The 20,308-nt window shown below is 46.1% G+C and overlaps 1 protein-coding gene across 1 annotated transcript in view; it reads left to right on the top strand.

Annotated features, from left to right (window-relative positions):
• Positions 1-3,687: 3,687 nt before the first annotated feature.
• apc (APC, WNT signaling pathway regulator) overlaps positions 3,688-20,308 on the top strand; it is a 31,293-nt gene continuing 14,672 nt past the window's right edge. Inside the window, exons 1-4 of the mRNA XM_023960896.1 lie at positions 3,688-3,878; positions 16,623-16,778; positions 19,535-19,622; positions 19,710-19,902. Coding sequence (XP_023816664.1) covers positions 16,644-16,778; positions 19,535-19,622; positions 19,710-19,902 — 416 coding nt within the window. The 5' untranslated portion in view covers positions 3,688-3,878; positions 16,623-16,643. The remainder of the gene's footprint in view (positions 3,879-16,622; positions 16,779-19,534; positions 19,623-19,709; positions 19,903-20,308) is intronic.

The following is a 20,308-nucleotide window of genomic DNA, read 5'->3' as shown; positions in this document are numbered from 1 at the left end:
TTTCTCCAGCTAAACTCAAACAAGACCGAAGTTATTATTTTTGGCCCACAGAAACAAAGAGAAAGTCTCAGCAGCTACCTTCATTCTCTGTCTCTTAAACCCTCAAATCAAGTCAGAAATCTAGGGGTAATCATGGACTCTGACCTGAACTTTAACAGCCATATCAAGTCAGTAACATCAGCGGCATTTTACCACCTGAAAAACATTGCCAAAATCAAAAACATAGTGTCAAAGCCAGACCTGGAGATACTTATTCATGCATTTGTCTCCAGTAGGTTAGACTACTGTAACGGCCTGCTCACCGGCCTCTCCAAACGAGCTGTAAAACAGCTTCAGTACATCCAGAATGCTGCTGCTCGAGAACCAGGAAGTATGATCACATTAGTCCTGTGCTCATGTCTCTGCACTGGCTCCCTGTACCTGAAAGAATAGACTTCAAAGCAGCTCTGCTTGTGTACAAGTCTCTCCATGGCCGAGCACCAAAGTACATCTCTGACATGTTAGTGCCATATGAACCATCTCGTACTCTGAGGACCTCAGGGGCCGGCCTCCTGTTGATTCCCAGAGTCAGAACTAAACAAGGGGAATCAGCGTTTCAATATTCTGCAGCTAAAATCTGGAACAGCCTCCCTGAAGTCGTAAGACAGGCCTCTTCTGTGTTCATGTTCAAATCTAGACTTAAAACATTTCTGTTTAGCCGTGTATATGACTGAAAGGTCCTATCTGCACTTTTCTTTCCTTTCCTTCCTTTATTTTTAAATCAGTTTTCAAAATTTTTTTTTTTCTTCTTTTCTTTTAAAGTAAATTTTATGTTGATTATTTCTATGATGTATTGTGATTTTATTGCATTTTTCTGTTTTGTGAAGCACCTTGAATTACTTTGTGTATGAATTGTGCTATACAAATAAACTTGCCTTGCCTTGCCTTGCCTTCAGACCTGTAGGGGGTGGAGTACCTGTCCAGGTCTGTAGGGGGTGGAGTAACTGTTCAGGCCTGTGGGGGGTGGAGTTACTGTTCAGGCCTGTAGGGGGTGGAGTACCTGTTCAGACCTGTAGGGGGTGGAGTACCTCTTCGGACCTTGCGGGGGTGGAGTACCTCTTCAGGCCTGTAGGGGGTGGAGTACCTGTTCAGACCTGTAAGGGGTGGAGTACCTGTTTAGGCCTTTAGGGGGTGGAGTAACTGTTCAGGCCTGTGTGGGTTGGAGTACCTATTCCGGCCTGTAGGGGGTAGAGTACCTGTTCAGGCTTGCAGGGGGTGGAGTACTTGTTCAGGCCTGTAGGGGGTAGAGTACCTGTTCAGGCCTGCAGGGGGTGGAGTACCTGTTTAGGCCTGTGGGGGTGGAGTACCTGTCCAGGTCTGTAGGGGGTGGAGTAACTGTTCAGGCCTGTGGGGGGTGGAGTTACTGTTCAGGCCTGTAGGGGGTGGAGTACCTGTTCAGACCTGTAGGGGGTGGAGTACCTGTTTAGGCTTTTAGGGGGTGGAGTACCTGTTTCGGCCTGTAGGGGGTAGAGTACCTGTTCAGGCTTGCAGGGGGTGGAGTACTTGTTCAGGCCTGTAGGGGGTAGAGTACCTGTTCAGGCCTGCAGGGGGTGGAGTACCTGTTTAGGCCTGTGGGGGTGAAGTACCTGTTCAGGCCTGTAGGGGGAAGAGTACCAGTTCTGGCCTGCAGGGGGTGGAGTACCTGTTTAGGCCTGTGGGGGTGGAGTATGTGTTCAGGCCTGTGGGGGGGTGCAGTACCTTGTCAGGCCTGTAGGGGGTGGAGCACCTGTTCAGGCCTGTAGGTGGTGGAGTACCTGTTTAAGCCTGTGGGGGTGGAGTACCTGATCAGGCCTGTAGGGGGTGGAGTACCTGTTTAGGCCTGTGGGGGTGGAGTACCTGATCAGGCCTGTAGGGGGTGGAGTACCTGTTCAGGCCTGTAGGGGCAGGAGTACCTGTTCAGACCTGTAGCGGGTGGAGTACCTGTTTAGGCCTGTAGGGGTTGGAGTACCTGTTTAGGCCTGTAGGCGGGTGGAGTACCTGTTTAGGCCTGTAGGGGGTGGAGTTCTTGTTTAAGCCTGTAGGGGGTAGAGTACCTGTTCAGACCTTTAGGGGGTGGAGTACCTGTTTAGGCCTGTAGGGGGTGGAGTACCTGTTTAGGCCTGTAGGGGCAGGAGTACCTGTTCAGACCTGTAGGGGTTGGAGTACCTGTTTAGGCCTGTAGGGGTTGGAGTACCTGTTTAGGCCTGTAGGCGGGTGGAGTACCTGTTTAGGCCTGTAGGGGGTGGAGTACTTGTTTAAGCCTGTAGGGGGTAGAGTACCTGTTCAGACCTGTAGGGGGTGGAGTACCTGTTTAGGCCTGTAGGGGGTGGAGTACCTGTCCAGGTCTGTAGTGGGTGGAGTAACTGTTCAGGCCTGTGGGGGGTGGAGTTACTGTTCAGGCCTGTAGGGGGTGGAGTACCTGTTCAGACCTGTAGGGGGTGGAGTACCTCTTCGGACCTTGCGGGGGTGGAGTACCTCTTCAGGCCTGTAGGGGGTGGAGTACCTGTTCAGACCTGTAGGGGGTGGAGTACCTGTTCAGGCTTGCAGGGGGTGGAGTACTTGTTCAGGCCTGTAGGGGGTAGAGTACCTGTTCAGGCCTGCAGGGGGTGGAGTACCTGTTCAGGCCTGTAGGGGGAAGAGTACCAGTTCTGGCCTGCAGGGGGTGGAGTACCTGTTTAGGCCTGTGGGGGTGGAGTATGTGTTCAGGCCTGTGGGGGGGTGCAGTACCTTGTCAGGCCTGTAGGGGGTGGAGCACCTGTTCAGGCCTGTAGGTGGTGGAGTACCTGTTTAAGCCTGTGGGGGTGGAGTACCTGATCAGGCCTGTAGGGGGTGGAGTACCTGATCAGGCCTGTAGGGGCAGGAGTACCTGTTCAGACCTGTAGCGGGTGGAGTACCTGTTTAGGCCTGTAGGGGTTGGAGTACCTGTTTAGGCCTATAGGCGGGTGGAGTACCTGTTTAGGCCTATAGGGGGTGGAGTACTTGTTTAAGCCTGTAGGGGGTAGAGTACCTGTTCAGACCTGTAGGGGGTGGAGTACCTGTTTAGGCCTGTAGGGGGTTGAGTACCTGTTTAGGCCTGTAGGGGGTGGAGTACCTGTTCAGACCTGTAGGGGGTGGAGTACCTGTTTAGGCCTGTAGGGGTTGGAGTACCTGTTTAGGCCTGTAGGCGGGTGGAGTACTTGTTTAAGCCTGTAGGGGGTGGAGTACCTGTTCAGACCTGTACGGGGTGGAGTACCTGTTTAGGCCTGTAGGGGGTGGAGTACCTGTTCAGACCTGTAGGGGGTGGAGTACCTGTTTAGGCTTGTAGGGGGTAGAGTACCTGTTCAGACCTGTAGGGGGTGGAATACCTGTTTTGGCCTGTAGGCGGATGGAGTATTTGTTCAGGCCTGTAGGGGGTGGAGTACCTGTTCAGACCTGTAGGGGGTGGAGTACCTGTTCAGACCTGTAGGGGGTGGAGTACCTGTTTAGGCCTGTAGGGGGTGGAGTACCTGTTCAGACCTGTAGGGGGTGGAGTACCTGTTTAGGCCTGTAGGGGGTGAAGTACCTGTTTAGGCCTGTAGGGGGTGGAGTACCAGTTCAGGCCTGTAGGGGGTGAAGTACCTGTTTAGGCCTTTAGGCGGATGGAGTACCTTTTCAGGCCTGTAGGGGGTGCTGGCTCTCTGATATCTAACAAGGCTCCCCTTTTTTACGGAAACAAGATGGCGGAACGCAGCAGCTCCACATCAAGAAGGCCGTATTAGAACTTTGGTGAAGTGTTTTTTCCTCCCCGTCCGGACTGGACTGCCAGCAGCCTCGTGATTTATGACGCGGAGTTTGTGGACCGGCCGGGTTTCGGATGATGTCTCCGTGAAGGCCTCGGGAAGGTAAGGGCTTTTAGCGGCTAACTTAGCTCTGGGCTTGTTTTGGTGAGTTCAGACATTTGACCGGACCGACAGCGCTTCGGTGAAGAACCAAACCGCGGAGACCAACCGGCCGGTTTTGGCGTAATTTAGTTAAACCTACAGCGGATGAGGAACCCGTTTCCCGGCAAAACGAAGCTTGAATAGCGGAGTTGACCAGCTTTTTCAGCCGGACTAGAACCGAACTACGGTCCGAGTAAGACCCAGAACCTCGGAGTGTTAGGCAGGGGTTGTTCTTCAGTCCTGGAGAACAGAGCGTGGAACACTTTTAGTGCAAGTAATCCCTTGCAGTAACTTTGTCAGAATTGTTGCAGCAGTTTTATCTTATGACCAAGTTTTATTTCTGTAGAGACGTTTACGTGCAGGAAGACTGGAGAGCCAGAGTACTAAGTTACTTCATCCAGTACTAACTTATTCCATCTAGAGTACTAATTTTTTCCATCCAGAGTACTAAATTACTTCATCCAGAGTACTAACTTATTCCATCAAGGGTACTAAGTTACTTCATCCAGAGTACTAACTTATTCCATCCAGAGTACTAACTTATTCCATCCAGAGTACTAACTTATTCCATCCAGAGTACTAAATTACTTCATCCAGAGTACTAAATTACTTCATCCAGAGTACTAAATTACTTCATCCAGAGTACTAACTTATTCCATCCAGAGTACTGAGTTACTTCATCCAGAGTACTAAGTTACTTCATCCAGAGTACTGAGTTATTTCATCCAGAGTACTAACTTATTCCATCAAGGGTACTAAGTTACTTCATCCAGAGTACTAACTTATTCCATCCAGAGTACTAACTTATTCCATCCAGAGTACTAACTTATTCCATCCAGAGTACTAAATTACTTCATCCAGAGTACTAAATTACTTCATCCAGAGTACTAAATTACTTCATCCAGAGTACTAAATTACTTCATCCAGAGTACTAACTTATTCCATCCAGAGTACTGAGTTACTTCATCCAGAGTACTAAGTTACTTCATCCAGAGTACTGAGTTACTTCATCCAGAGTACTGAGTTATTTCATCCAGAGTACTAAATTACTTCATCCAGAGTACTAAATTACTTCATCCAGAGTACTAAGTTACTTCATCCAGAGTACTGAGTTACTTCATCCAGAGTACTAAGTTACTTCATCCAGAGTACTGAGTTACTTCATCCAGAGTACTGAGTTATTTCATCCAGAGTACTAAATTACTTCATCCAGAGTACTGAGTTACTTCATCCAGAGTACTAAGTTACTTCATCCAGAGTACTGAGTTACTTCATCCAGAGTACTGAGTTATTTCATCCAGAGTACTAAATTACTTCATCCAGAGTACTAAGTTACTTCATCCAGAGTACTGAGTTACTTCATCCAGAGTACTAAGTTACTTCATCCAGAGTACTGAGTTATTTCATCCAGAGTACTAAGTTACTTCATCCAGAGTACTAAATAACTTCATCCAGAGTACTAAATTACTTCATCCAGAGTACTAAGTTACTTCATCCAGAGTACTAAGTTACTTCATCCAGAGTACTAAGTTATTCCATCAAGAGTACTAAGTTACTTCATCCAGAGACTAAGTGACTTCATCCAGAGGTCCAGTTCTTTGGGTTTTCTAGTTCTTTGGGTTTTGTGTTCTTTGGGTTTTGTGTTCTTTGGGTTTTGTGTTTGTCCAATGCACATGTGTCAAAGTCCAGACCAGCTGAGTTATAATCTCAGGCCTGCTAGATCACTTTAAATGGGATAAACGGGCCGGCAGTATCTGGCACTGGCAACATATCTGAGCAATGTTACATCAAGGTGCCTGAAAGATGAGTTAGCATGACGTCTGACCTCATTTTTGGACCACACAACGTCCATCTCACTGATGTGAAGGTGGACATAAACACAACATGATTAACTATGTATACATTGTAGACGTGTACTACATGTCTTTATTGTCCATATAATATCCATGTTAGGTTTATCTGTGGTTTCTTTGGTGTTTGTATCTGACATAAAGCTGCAGACGCTGATGCAGGCGGTAAACCAGTGGCGTTTGTTTATGAATGTATAGTAGGGCTGCACGATATGAGGAAAACTTGCGATATGCGATATTAGTGATCAATATTGCGATAACGATAAATTTGCGGTAAATAAACAAATAGAAAAATAAACAAAAAAAATCATTCCCATTTCATTGCAACAGTTTAAAAATTATACTCCAAATGACCCTCGTCGACACGGGGGACAAACATCTAACATAATAGGCCTCCATCTGATTGGTCAAAGCATAAAGGGATTTATTTGATTCGTTAAATGCTTCAAGCTGCTAGAGGATTGTTTTAATACATTTTGGGTTTGCGATTTATTGCGATATTCGCAATCTTTTGCGATATGCATATTGCAGAGCTGGATATTGCGATAACGATAAATTTGCGGTATATTGTGCAGGCCTAATGTATAGACGTTTTTAGGATTTTTACTGTTGATGCTGCGCAAAATTAGGAAAACCCAAGTTTTTTTTAGCTTAATCTGAAGTGATCAATTTATGTGTTATTAACACCTAAAACGGTTTTCCCAATAACAGGTTTAAAAAAAATCAACACAAACCAAGCAGAAATGAACAGACATGTCTAGAATGTCTGATTGGTCCGCCATTATCATCCTATCCTATCTGATAGGATATAAATATAGATGTAGTTTATCATAGAACAGAGGAAAGCCGTTGTGGTGGATGTGGCAGTGCCAAGCGATGGGAACATCAGGAAGCAGGAACATGAGAAACTGGAGAAATACCAGGGACTCAGAGAAGAACTGGAGAAAGCCTGGAAAGAGAAGGTGACAGTGGTGCCTGTGGTCATTGGAGCACTGGGGGCAGTAACCCCCAAGCTGGAGGAGTGGCTACAACAGATACCTGGAAAGACCTCAGACCTCTCAGTCCAGAAAAGAACAGGAACAGCTAAGATACTGCAGGACCCTCAAGCTCCCAGGCCTCTGGTGGAGGACCCCAGCTTGGAGCAGAAACTCTTTCTTTTGCTGATGATGCAGCCGTGTTACTTTTTTGATGGACGTATAATCTTCATACGCCGTCATTTAAACCTCAGACTCCGTCTTACTGAAGTATAGCTCTCTCTTTTTTCTCTCCACACGTTTCCATGGTAACTCCAGAAATCGTTGATCCATTGAGAATGTCTTTATGTACCTGCTGTGCACGTGCATTAACCCAGGGTTACCAAGTGGAGCGTAATTACATTAACTCATATCCGGTCTTTTGGAACCGACATACCCAGAGTAAACAAGTTCAGGCGGATTTCAGCCAGAGTTCAGGGTTAAAGTCAGGGGAGTTTAAACATGCTTCCTGGAATACCCCCCAGGACTTGAACTGATGCTGTTTATGTTTCTCTGAGGTTCAGGAACTCGGCTGATGCGGATTCTTGTCCCACAGGTTCCCTTCTCTCGCTCAGACTGTGTCAGCATGATGCAGGAATTTATGGACTTCTCCATGTACGAGATGCACAGCTCCTCACTGCTGCAGGTCTTCTGGAGGATGAGCTACTTCATGCAGCGGTCCTCGGACCTGGGCATGCAGAATAACTAGACAAAACACAGTAAAACAGCTAAACTAAACACATTTGGTCAAAAACCCACACTTAAACCCAAATCCGTCCAGACAGGTAAAGGGAATGGTATCCCACAATCCCTTGCGGTGCCGATCTAACAGCAGCACCAAAGTTACACCTACTTAATTGAATTAATTTGAATGAAAGTAAAACAACTGTCTGATAACTACGTGTTATTTTTAAGCTGACTTAACAAAAAAAAGATTTATCTTAACTGAATCAAATAATTAAGTTAGATCAAAGTATAAAGTTTCTCTTTCCAACATCCATATGTGGTCTTATCAGCCTCTCATGGTGGAAAAAGTATTATCTGAGCTTCTTCATCCACTAAATCATCTTCAAATGGACACGCCATGCTGCTTCACCTCTCTGAAAACAAACTAACCTTCAACTAAACCTGCTCCAGACCAGGTTATGTTCAGAGCATGAGTTGCTATGGCAACTTGACCTACCCTGAAACATACCTCCATTTCTGGAACTGAAAGCTGAGGTTATCCACTTCCTTAGCCTCAAACTTACCGTGGGAGCTAGCAGAACCTGATTCCTGGAATACCCCCCTGGTGATCTGCGTATTTCTGTTAACATTTTTTCAGAACATTCACATTACATTCAGTACAGTATGGAAGTTTTTCTGGAGCACAATTAAAAATAAAGGGGGGGGGGGGGGGCCATGACGTCAGTGCTACATGCTCTGCGTGAGCCAAGCATGCCTGATCAGTGCAGCCAGAGTCTTCATGTTTGTGTGAAGGGAAGGGAAGGTTGCTTTGTAACGATTCAGACCTCAGTCTGACCGTTTCTTTGGGAGAACCGAGTCTCTGAGCAGAGGAGTAGCTTTGAGACGGCTTTTGAAGGCGGAAGTGCCGCTTCGGGCCGTCCTTAGAAACCGTGCAATCATGTGAATTTGTGTTTCCAATCATGTCCAGACAAAATAAAGGCTGAAGTTTTTCTCACATATTTACAGCCAAGATGCACATTGTGCCATTATGCCCGCAGTACTGAGTTTAAATGGATCAGAAGCTAAATGTTGTAGACACTCATTAGCCTGGTCTTAAACCCTTCTCCTGAATCTTATGATATATATATATATATATATTTATTTTCATCAAGACAATAATAATAAATCTGATTTTCAATTTTCCCTCTCTGGTTAACGCGGGACAGCAAACTTTCAGACTCGGTCAGACTGAGAGAGATGGAAAACTGCAGCCTGCAGCGGCCGTCATGCCTGAAGTGCATTTGCAGGGCTCGACATAGCCATTTGTCCGCTGGCCCGGTCCTGTTTTTCGAGCAGTGCGGACCACAAGACTTTATTTTTTACTTGTCCGCTCGGGCCACTAAAATATCTAACAATTAATACATTTTTCACCTTTTACAATAAAGTATATTTTGCGAAAACGTGTAGATTTACCTCGTCTTTATAATTTACTTTTTCTGCTAGTCCTGTGTTCAGACTTCAAGGGTTTCTATGGGAAACCTTTTATCACTCTTCTCCTCCTCTCCCGCCTGCGCGCGCGGCTGTCACTGCCGAGCACCACGCGGCACGCGCTCACTCAATTTTTTTCCCAAACTTTATTGAATGTAACAATTCAATACTAAACAATGTTAAACAGCAACAACGAAGGAACAAGCCAGTGGGTTATTATTACATTTTAGGCAGATATATTTAAACTGACACACATATCAGCGCGCCCCCTGGTGGTTTTTCACCGCGATGATCATAAATCCAACACCGTCACTGAAGAGAGACTGAAGCATGTCAGAGATGTGGAAGACATGGCAGGAATAGATAGGAATATGTTAGTAGTTATTAATTAGTAGTATGGACAGCAAGATATTTAATGAATGCATTGAAGATGAAACTGTATCCACTAAGCTTTAAGCTGAATGTCAAAGAATCAAAGGCAACTCCAAATACCTGAATCTCAGACTCAAATGGAGTATAAGGTCAAACTACTTAATTTAGTTTTTCTTTACAACACTGTAAGCAGTAAGTATTTCTAGTTAGCTGAATGATCTCAGTAATTTAATTGTATTTAATTTTTCAATTATTTAATTTAATTAGGTAACTGAAGTAACTAAAAAGTAAATGTAACTTTGCAACAGTAACAAAAAGCAGAACCTTAAGGCAGTCAGAGCAAAAAAGTCAATAAAACTTCTTAACTATTGATTAGGAACAAATGTGAAATAGCAGTGATTAGAAGCAGCATGAAAACTTCTGAACTAGTGTTTCCTACTACACTGCAGCGCTCTCTTCAAAACATCTGAAACAGACTAGAGCAGATTTAAGTTTGATATGCTCTATTTTTAGTCATTGAAAAGTGTATGTAAGTGCTAGATGTCACCAGAATGCACCAAATTGCACCATATTAAAATTTTCCGGGGGGGCATGCCCCCGGACCCCCCTAAAGTTGCAAGCACCTGCGGAGCGGCGGGTCTCGCTGTGCGCGGTGTCGGGCCAGTAACTTTCAAAAACTACTGGCCCTGTGGGCCAGTGCAAATTTCTGGGCTATGTCAACCCCTGATTTGTGTCTGTCCTATAATCCATAAACTATTAGAACAGCTTTTTTCTGTAAGATATACAAACACTGTAAATTTGTTTTAGAAGTATTTCCCCTAACTTCAACTGTACTGTAAATGTGTTAGTATTATGGATGAATATATTAGTAGACGTGCTTTGTGAGTGTATGATGCGTTTTTCCCAACACTGCTTTGCTTTTAGCCAGTTTAGCTCTGACCTGCTTTATTTGTGGTTTCCAGCTTATTCTGTCGTCCAGAATTACTCCAAATCAAATCAAATCAACCTTTATTTATATAGCACTTTTTCAACAACATATGTCACTCAAAGTGCTGTGCATAAAATACAATAAAATTTAAAAACAAGATGACAAGAAAAACCGTGCGACAACCCCCCGCAAAAACACACACACCCACACACATCAAAAAATAAATAAATAAATAAATAAATAAGTGATAAAATGATAGAATGTAGAGACCAGGCTTTGTCCTGAAGTGGGGAAACGATATTTTGGGGACATGTCCACACCAGCGACCCCCCCAACCCGAGTTCACGGAGAACACTACCACAGAACCCCCCAGATCCGATCAAAAGACCCAGGAGATCCCACTGCAGCGTCCCCGCTCCCTGAGAAGGGTCAGTCACCGATGTGGAGGATCCCTCAGAGGAAAACACTGGAGTGTACTAAAATGTAAAAGGAATAAAATTAAAATATATATAAAACATGGACAAAAAAACAAATAATTACATAAACCTTTATAGGCATATGAAATGGTAAGAGCAACTTAAAAATTAATAGAATAAATAAATAAATGTATATACATCTTCTTCTTTCTCTTTCGGCTTTTCCCATCAGGGGTCGCCACAGCGAATCATCCTTTTCCACCTCACTCTATCATGAACATCTTCTACCCTAACGTTAGCCAACTTCATGTCCTCTGTTAAGACATCCATATATCTCCTCTTTGGCCGTCCTCTTGCCCTCCGGCCAGGCAGCTCCATCTCCAACATCCTTCTACCAATATATCCACTATCCCTCCTCTGAACATGTCCAAACCATCTCAGTCTGGCTTCTCTGACTTTGTCGCTAACACAGGCAACATGAGCCGTCCCTCTGATGTACTCGTTCCTTATCCTGTCTAACCTGGTCACTCCTAAGGAGAACCTCAACATCTTCATCTCCGCTACCTCCATCTCAGCCTCTTGTCTCTGTCTCACTGCTACCGTCTCTAACCCATAGAGCAGAGCTGGTCTCACCACTGTCTTGTACACCTTTCCTTTGAGTCTTGCTGGCACTCTTCTGTCACACAACACTCCTGACACTTTCCTCCACCCGCTCCAACCTGCCTGCACTCGCCTCTTCACCTCTTTTCCACAATCCCCATCACACTGAACTGTTGACCCCAAGTACTTAAACTCCTGCACCTTCTTCACCTCAGTCCCCTGTAACCTAACGCTTCTACCTTGATCCCTCTCGTTCAGACACATGTATTCTGTCTTACTACGACTGACCTTCATACCTCTCCTTTCCAGAGCAAACCTCCACCTCTCTAGCTGTTCCTCCACCTGCTCTCTACTCTCACTGCAAATTACAATGTCATCCGCAAACATCATTGTCCAGGGAGATTCCTGTCTTACCTCGTCTGTCAGCCTGTCCATCAGCATAGCAAACAAAAAAGGACTCAAAGCTGATCCTTGGTGTAGTCCCACCTCCACCTTGAACTCCTCTGTCTGACCTACAGCACATCTCACCACCGTCATACTTCTCTCATACATGTCCTGAACTACTCTGACATACTTCTCTGCCACTCCAGACGACCTCATACAGTACCACAGCTCCTCCCTCGGCACCCTGTCATACGCCTTCTCTAAATCTACCAACACACAATGCAGCTCCTTCTGACCTTCTCTGTACTTTTCCATCAACATTCTCAAAGCAAAAATGGCATCAGTGGTGCTCTTACGGGGCATGAAACCATACTGCTGCTCACAGATCTCCACCTTCTTCCTAAGCCTGGCTTCCACTACTCTTTCCCACAGCTTCATTGTGTGGCTCATCAACTTTATTCCTCTATAGTTGCTGCAGTTCTGCGTGTCACCCTTGTTCTTAAAGATCGGAACCAGAACGCTTCTCCTCCATTCCTCAGGCATCTTCTCACTCTCTAAAATCCTATTGAACAACCTTGTTAGAAATTCCACTGCTGTCTCTCCTAAGCACTTCCATACCTCCACAGGAACGTCATCAGGACCAACGGCCTTTCCGCTCTTCATCCTTTTCAGAGCCTTCCTAACCTCATCCTTTCCAATCTCTGCTACTTCCTGCTCCACAACAACCACATCTTCCTCCCTTCTTTCCCTGTCATTTTCCACGTTCATCAGCTCCTCAAAATACTCCTTCCATCTTTTCTGTACACTCTCTTGGGTTGTTAGCACCTTTCCATCTCTGTCCTTAATCACCCTTATCTGTTGCACGTCCTTCCCATCTCTGTCTCTCTGTCTGGCTAGCCTGTACAAGTCCTTCTCTCCTTCCTTTGTGTCTAACCTGTCATAAAGCTCATCGTAAGCTTTCTGTTTGGCCTTTGCCACCTCTCTCTTCACTCTACGCTGCGCTTCCTTGTACTCCTGTCTACCTTCCTCAGTCCTTTCTACATCCCACTTCCTTTTAGCCAACCTCTTCCTCTGGACGCAGTCCTGTACTTCCTCATTCCACCACCAAGTCTCTTTACCGTCTTTCCTCTTTCCAGATGACACACCTAGCACCTTCCTACCTGTTTCCCTGATAATCTCTGCTGTAGTTTCCCAGTCCTCTGGAAGCTCATCCTGACCACCCAGGACCTGCCTCAACTTCTGCCTAAATTCCTCACAAGTTTCTTCATTCTGTAGCTTCCACCACTTGGTCTTCTTTTCTGTTTTCCCTCTCTTCTTCTTCCTGACCTCCAGAGTCATCTTACACACCACCATGCGGTGCTGTCTGGCTACACTCTCTCCTACCACCACTTTGCAGTCATTAACCTCTCTCAAATGACCTCGTCTACATAGGATGTAGTCCACCTGGGTACTCCTACCTCCACTTCTGTATGTCACTCTATGTTCCTCTCTCTTCTGGAAGTAAGTGTTGACTACAGCCATTTCCATCCTCTTCGCAAAGTCCACCACCATCTGTCCCTCCAGATTCCTTTCCTTCACACCAAACCTGCCCATCACCTCCTCATCACCTCTGTTGCCCTCACCAACATGCCCATTAAAGTCTGCTCCAATAACAACTCTCTCTCCTCTGGGGATACTCTCTATGACCTCATCCAACTCACTCCAGAATCTCTCCTTCACTTCTAACTCACAGCCAACCTGTGGCGCATACCCACTGACTACATTCACCATCACCCCTTCAATTTCTAACTTTAGGCTCATCATCCTGTCTGAGACTCTTTTCACCTCTAGAACACTGTTTACAAACTCCCCCTTCAGAATCACACCTACCCCGTTTCTCTTCCTATCAACACCATGATAGAACAGTTTGTATCCTCCTCCAATACTACGTGCCTTGCTGCCCTTCCACCTTGTCTCCTGCACACACAGTACATCTACCTTCCTTCTCTCCATCATGTCTGCCAGCTCTCTGCCTTTCCCTGTCATTGTGCCAACGTTAAGAGTCCCTATTCTCAAACCTATGTTCCTGCCTTTTCCCTTCTCTCTCTGGCAACGGACCCTTCTGCCTCCCCTCTTTCTTCCACCAACAGTAGTCAAATTTCCACCGACACCCTGTAGGTTAACAGCATCGGTGGCGGTCGTTGTTAACCCGGGCCTCGACCGATCCGGTATGTCTAAAGTGTTGTGGATGATTCGCATGGTTATTTTGGCAATTTTTACGCCGGATGCCCTTCCTGACGCAACCCTCTCTATTTATCCGGGCTTGGGACCGGCACAGAAGTTACTGGCTTGCAACCCCTGTGGCTAGATTGTATATACATACACATATAAAACTAGTTAAAAGAAAACAATAAATAAATAAAAAATCCTAAAATTCAACTAAAAGCTAAATTAAAAAGGTAGGTCTTAAGCCTTCCTTTAAAAACATGAACATTCTCTGCGGCCCTGAGGCTCTCTGGGAGGCTGTTCCACAGGCGAGGTCCGTAAAAACTGAATGAGGCCTCGCCGAATGTTTTACTTCTAACTTTTGGAGTAATCAAAAGGGCTGAATCAGAGGACCTCAGGGTCCGCGAGGGCTCATACTTTAAAATCATGTCAGATAAATATGAAGGCCCGAGACCATAAAAACATTTATAAACCAATAAAAGAACTTTAAAATCAATCAATCTTAAAACCGGTGTAATGTGATCCCGCCCCCTGGTCCTCGTTAGAACGTGTGCCGCTGAATTTTGCAGCAGTTGAAGATTTGCTATTCTTGTTCTGGGAAGACCAGAGAGAGCAGGGCATTACAGTAATCTAATCTGCTGGTAATAAAAGCATGCATTAGCACCTCTGGACTGGCAAGAGAGAGAAATGGCTATATTTTTTAGATGATAAAATCCTGTTTTTGTGATATTTTTAATTTGTGGGATAAAATTCATCGCAGTCAAAAATGACACCCAGGTTTCTCACACACTAAGTTTTGTAATTCTTTAGTTTAGATAAAACTCTCTCTCTCTTGTCCTCAGAACCGATCACTAAAACCTCTGTTTTGTCCTGGTTTACTCCAAGGAACTTTATTATAGTTACTCTTTCCAAAACACGATTATCAATAGCAGCTTTTATTTCTAAATCTGCAGGAATGTGGTGATTTCCAAAAATCATGAATTTAGTTTTGTTAACACTGAGTGGGAGTTTATTTTTGTCCAACCATTGTTTCAGTTTCCCTAATTCTGTATTTACTATTTGTACTACTTCACTGAGATTCTCCCCTGTACAGACTACACTTGTGTCGTCGGCATATAGCGGCTGAGTAGCTCGGTTGGTAAGGTGAGAAGCTACCATGCAGATATCCAGGGTTCGATTCCCGGAGGGGAAGAAACAATGGTACTGGGGGCAATTACCATATCAATGGCGAGCAGTTAACATCACTCAGTGAGGGTCCTTAGGCAAGACCCTTGATGCTACCGCCTCCCGAGCGCAGTTCAGTTGCAGCTCACTGCTCCCCCAGGGGGATGGGATGCAGAGAAGAATTTCCCCATTGAGGGATAAATAAAGTATCTGAAAAAAAATAAAAGTTTTTTTGTGTGTGTCATTAATGTATAGGATGAACAGTGCTGGGGCGAACAATGACCCTCGTGGTTCTCCACAATCTTTACAATCTTCCAGTTGGACAAACTGCTGCCGGTTTTTAATGTGACTGGATCAAGTTTGAGCCCCTGCTTTGATGGTATCAGTTTATTAGTGTTGGTGTGTGTTGTCTGTGCATGTGTGTGAATCTGTTTGAGCATTTGTGTTTGTATTTGCCTTGGTTGTGTTTATGGTTTGTGTTAGTCTTTGTGTGTGTGTGTGCACATGCCAGTCTGTCTGGTAACTTAATAACCCGGTCATCTGGTCATCTCTGCAGTGCTGCTGCAAAGCACTCTGGGAGCAGAGGCATCTCCCTCCCCTCCCCCCCACCTTTGTGTCTCGTTCTTGATTGGCTGTTGGTTGCTCAGCTGACTCCTCAGTCAGAGACAGAAAGGAGGCTGATGGAGGAGACAGCCATGGGGTGAGCTGCCATTTTCTCTTTCTTTATCCCGTTCTCCATCCTTCATTTGTTCCTCGGTGCTACCGGGGGGGCGGATGGGTGGGGGGGCCGTGTTCTCATTGTCCATTGAAGACTGCCTATGGTTTGGGCTGAATGGAGTCCTTTTTGTTCCGGCGGCAGACGTGGATGGAGGGATGGAGGGAAGGGCGGGTGATGGAAGGAGGGAAGGACTGGTGGATCGTGGGGGGAGGGGGATCAGATGATGGAGGGGATGAGGGAAAATGGCTGACTGCTGCTGGAGGACATTCTTCCTGCGTTTATTGATCAGCTGTGACATCAGCTGAATCATTTGATCACTGGGACCAATCAATGATGTGCTGTCCAGAAGTACTACAGCAGTACTATAGAAGTCCTGTAGCAGTACTACAACGCTTGTGCAGTAGTAAGCAGAAACACATGACTACTACTAATAGTTCTTCCAACAGTAGCACTTAATCAGTGCTACATCAATATAACAGAATTACTACTGCAGGACCATAGCAATACTTCACAAGTATTATAGGAAGTATACCATCACAATAGCAGTATTATAGCAATAAAATACAAGTTCTACAGTAATGCTACATCAGTACTACAGGAGTTGAACAACATCACTGTAACAGTACTGTTACAATTCTACGGTACCATTACTTTAGCATTTTAGCAGTACTACAGTGAAATTATGACAGTACAACAGAATACTATGATAGTATAGTACTACGTCAGTATTATTTCACCACAATAGCAGCACTACAGTGTTACTAAATCATTGTGATGGTGGTACTTCAGCAGTACTAAAGCAGTATCACATCATTACTCTAGTGATACTGCAACAGTACTCCAGCAGTACTCCAGCAGTACTAAGCCAGTTCTACAGTGTCCCATGCTGGATCTTTTCCAGGTCAGATGTCCAGCGTGCGGCATGGCGGCAGTGTCATACGACCAGCTGCTGAGGCAGGTGGAGGTGCTGAAGATGGAGAACTCCACCCTGAGGCAGGAGCTGCAGGACAACTCCAACCACCTGACCAAGTTGGAGACGGAGGCCTTCAACATGAAGGTGAGCTCGGCGGGCTGTGTACCGTGAGAGTCTCATGGAAGGTTCTTGGAAATGAAATAACTTCTTGGCGGTCTTGTGAAATCACAGTAAGCCAACCGTTAATCTTCAACGGTCGTCCACAGAGCGGCTTGTTCCCAGAGTACAGCTGCTCCAGGTGATGTGGTCCAGACGGGTGTGAGGCTCATCTAGAAAGCCCCTTTTATTGTTTGTGCATATCTACGCTTTTTGCTAGTGAGAACTGAGTAATGCCAGCACAAACACTATAATGTAGTAACAGAGCAGAGCTCCTGCAGTGAGTTCAGGTGTGGGTGGATCATGATCAGGACAGAAGGTGTTAAAGTCCCACTCTGATCATCGTTGGTTTTCTGGGACACAGTTTCTGCAGGGTGGCAGGAGTTCATAAGAAATTCATCTCTAATTGACACAATTGTAGGGGGCCCCGACTGGTCAACTGCCTTGGTCCCATCCGTGCCAAACCAGAGCTCTTGTTGGGGCGGCGTTTGGGGCCGGGAGCCTGGGGGTGCCCCTGGGACTGGCTCTTAATTGGCTCCTCTCTCTTTTTGTGGGGTAGGGGGCTTGTCGGGTGTAGTTGTTTTTAACTGCACTTTAGACATGTAGGGCAGGTGGAGGGGGGCTTGGACATTGGGGCGGCCGTGGTGCAGCGGTAGGGCGGTCGACCCATGATCATAAGATTGCAGGTTCGATTCCCGCCTTGCACACCCATGAGTCGAAGTGTCCTTGGGCAAGACACTGAACCCCACCTTGCCTCTGGTGGTAGGCAGGCGCCTGTGTTTGGCAGCGGAGCCGCCATCAGTGTGTGAATGTGTGAGTGAATGTGTGTGTGACTGTAAAGCGCTTTGTCCTTGTAGGAAGAAAGGCGCTATACAAGTATACGCCATTTACCATTTACCACTCCCAGCAAACAAGAGATGTCATCACAGTACCCTAGCTGCAAATTTGAACAACACCTTACACACATTACATTACATTACACACATTCCTCAATATACACAGCAACTCACACCCGCATGTTACACGAGGAAGGTGGGGCCTCTGACCTTCTGTCAACTACCCAGCCGTGGTGGAGGGAACCGGGCTCTTGGCGCGGTGGCTGTGTCCCCTGAGTGCTGGCTTCCTGGATCTGGTGGCCCTCTCTCCATCCAGGGAGAGGGAGCCCTGAGTCATCTGGCTAGAGGGGGCTCAGGGGACCCCCTTCTCTTGGGCGTCCTCCTCTTTGGGGAGGTGGAGTGTTGGGGCAGGTTTCCCTTGGGGGGGGTCCTGGTTCGTGCCTGCGGTTGGGGTCGATGGGATGGTCAAAACTCCTGGGTAGTGGAAGGCTGCTCGTCTGGGGCTACGGCAGCTCTTCATTGGGTTGGGGCCCTTTGCTGGGCCCTCCGGCGCAATGAGAGGGCCGTTCTCTAGCTGGGCTGGAGCTTGCATTCTCTTTGCTTCTGTGCCCCCCTGGTTTCTGTTTGTTGATTCCCCCTGTGCCCCCATCTCTAATGTCCCACGCTTTCCTCCTCTCTTTTTTTTGTCTGGTCCAACAAGAACTGTATCCAAACATAATTAATATAAATAAAGTTCAGCCTCAAATCCAAAAGGGGTTTATTCTAAAATACACCTGGTGTGTCAGAAGATTCAGAACCCCTGTTGTAACAGTAACATCTGTCCAACTCAAGAGGCCTTCAGCTCTCATCTGTTTGCTCAGTTGCTGGACAGGACAAGTTAAAAAAAAATCACTTCTACGGTGTGAGTGGGATCATTGTTGTGGAGTAAGCCTCCCCCCACTTTCCAGCGTCCCTTTGTTTACATGCCCTCCCACTAGCTTACAGCCCCTCACACCCCCAACCTAACATTAGCGGTGCTACAAAACAGCAGCAGTAACAGATCTATCCAGCCAAACAGTTCTGATCCAGATTCCAGCAGCCAAAGATGATGTTGGTCTTTACAGCTGGTAGAGACCAGGAAGCAGACAAGAATCCAGTCCCATTTGTTAATCAGACAATTGAGTTAAGAAAGCAGATAAAACTCAAAAACACTGGAACATCAGTGCCAAACCAAGATACATGTATTTCAGTGACAGCAGCAACAACATACATTCATGAGTAAGACCAAGAACAGAACAAAGGTCTTCAGTGATGAAGGTCCAGTTCATCCTCCAATGGCCACCAGCGGTCTGAGCCCACAGCAACATGGAAGAAGGGGAACTTAAAAGTGAATAATTAAACCTCTGCAACAGCAACAGCGTGTTTCTGTCTCAGACCAGAGCTGTGGTTTTCCACCAATCATGTGCCGTCCTGCAGAATGAGCTCCTTGTTTCTGCTGGCTGTGACGCATCTGTGTGAGCCAGGATCTTTGGGCGGCTGCAGAGGAAGCCCGTTAGGGAACTCTCGTCTCAATGGCTTTCTCTTGTTTCTCTGTTGTGTTGCAGTTGTGAAGGTCTTTGGGCGTTCTTGATTTGTGGTGCTGCTGTAGTGGTCCGGGTGGTGTGGGGTTATTTTTGTACTGTCAGCCTCTTTTGTGTTCTTCGTCATAGCTCCATCTTTCCCGAAACGCTGGCTTTCTGTTCCTGTTTCCTGTTTCCTGTTTCCTGTTTTCCATTTTGGAGCTCTGTTTTTGTGTTTGGTGTGCATTATGTTTGAGCGCTGCAGACTGATCGTGGTGAGATTTCGTAGACACATTCTCCATAGTTTTGGAGGAGTCTTTGCGGTCCCGTGAGGTGCTGAATTGTAACGCTGGCCTCTGAACTTTAACAGGAAGTCCTGAAGCAGCTGCAGGGTACCATTGAAGAGGAGTCTGGGGAGGCGACTGGTTCTCAGGTGGAGCTGATAGAAAGACTGAAAGGTGAGCTGAACTGTCGCCATCGGGGGTAGCAGACGTTTACGTAGATGCCTCTAAATACTCTGTTTTTCTGCTCTTTCTGTTCCACAGGGATGAGCCTGGACTCAGCTGGCTTTAAGTCATGGTCCCGGCCTCCTCTCCCCATGCCGGCCACCTCTGGAGCTACAACAGGAAATGCCGGAGCTCCAGGTCCTTCCCTGGCTTCTGTCTTTACCAGAAGAGGACTGCCTTCAGTGGGCAGAGACAACCACGACCGCTGCCTTGAGGAGTTGGAGAAGGAAAGGTACTGACACCAGCAACAGTACTGCACTTTGACAGAAGACAGATCATATCTGCTCTGACAAGTAGAACTGTAAATTAGCTGAAATGCAGCTGGATTACAGTAGCACTAAAACCCCAACAGTAGTACAGCTGAACTTCAGTTAAACTACCAATGAACATGCAGATGTACTACAACTTACCTCCAGCAGTACTACTACTGAACTCCAGCTTTACTAACGTTAATCTCTAACCATACTAAGTAAAAAACCTATTGTATACACTCCATTGTACGGCCACTGTACCCCTGCTATCTAACTGGCAGTGACATACAGCTTCTCGATGATTCATCGCAATAGCAGACATGTCCACAGGAGTCGTCTGCTATTTGGAAAAGGCGCGATGATGGACGAAGGTGACTTATTTAAACA

This window comes from Oryzias latipes, chromosome 12, assembly GCF_002234675.1.
Source record: "Oryzias latipes chromosome 12, ASM223467v1".
In the NCBI taxonomy this organism is placed as follows: domain Eukaryota; kingdom Metazoa; phylum Chordata; class Actinopteri; order Beloniformes; family Adrianichthyidae; genus Oryzias; species Oryzias latipes.
This window is presented reverse-complemented; position numbering and strand designations above follow the sequence as displayed.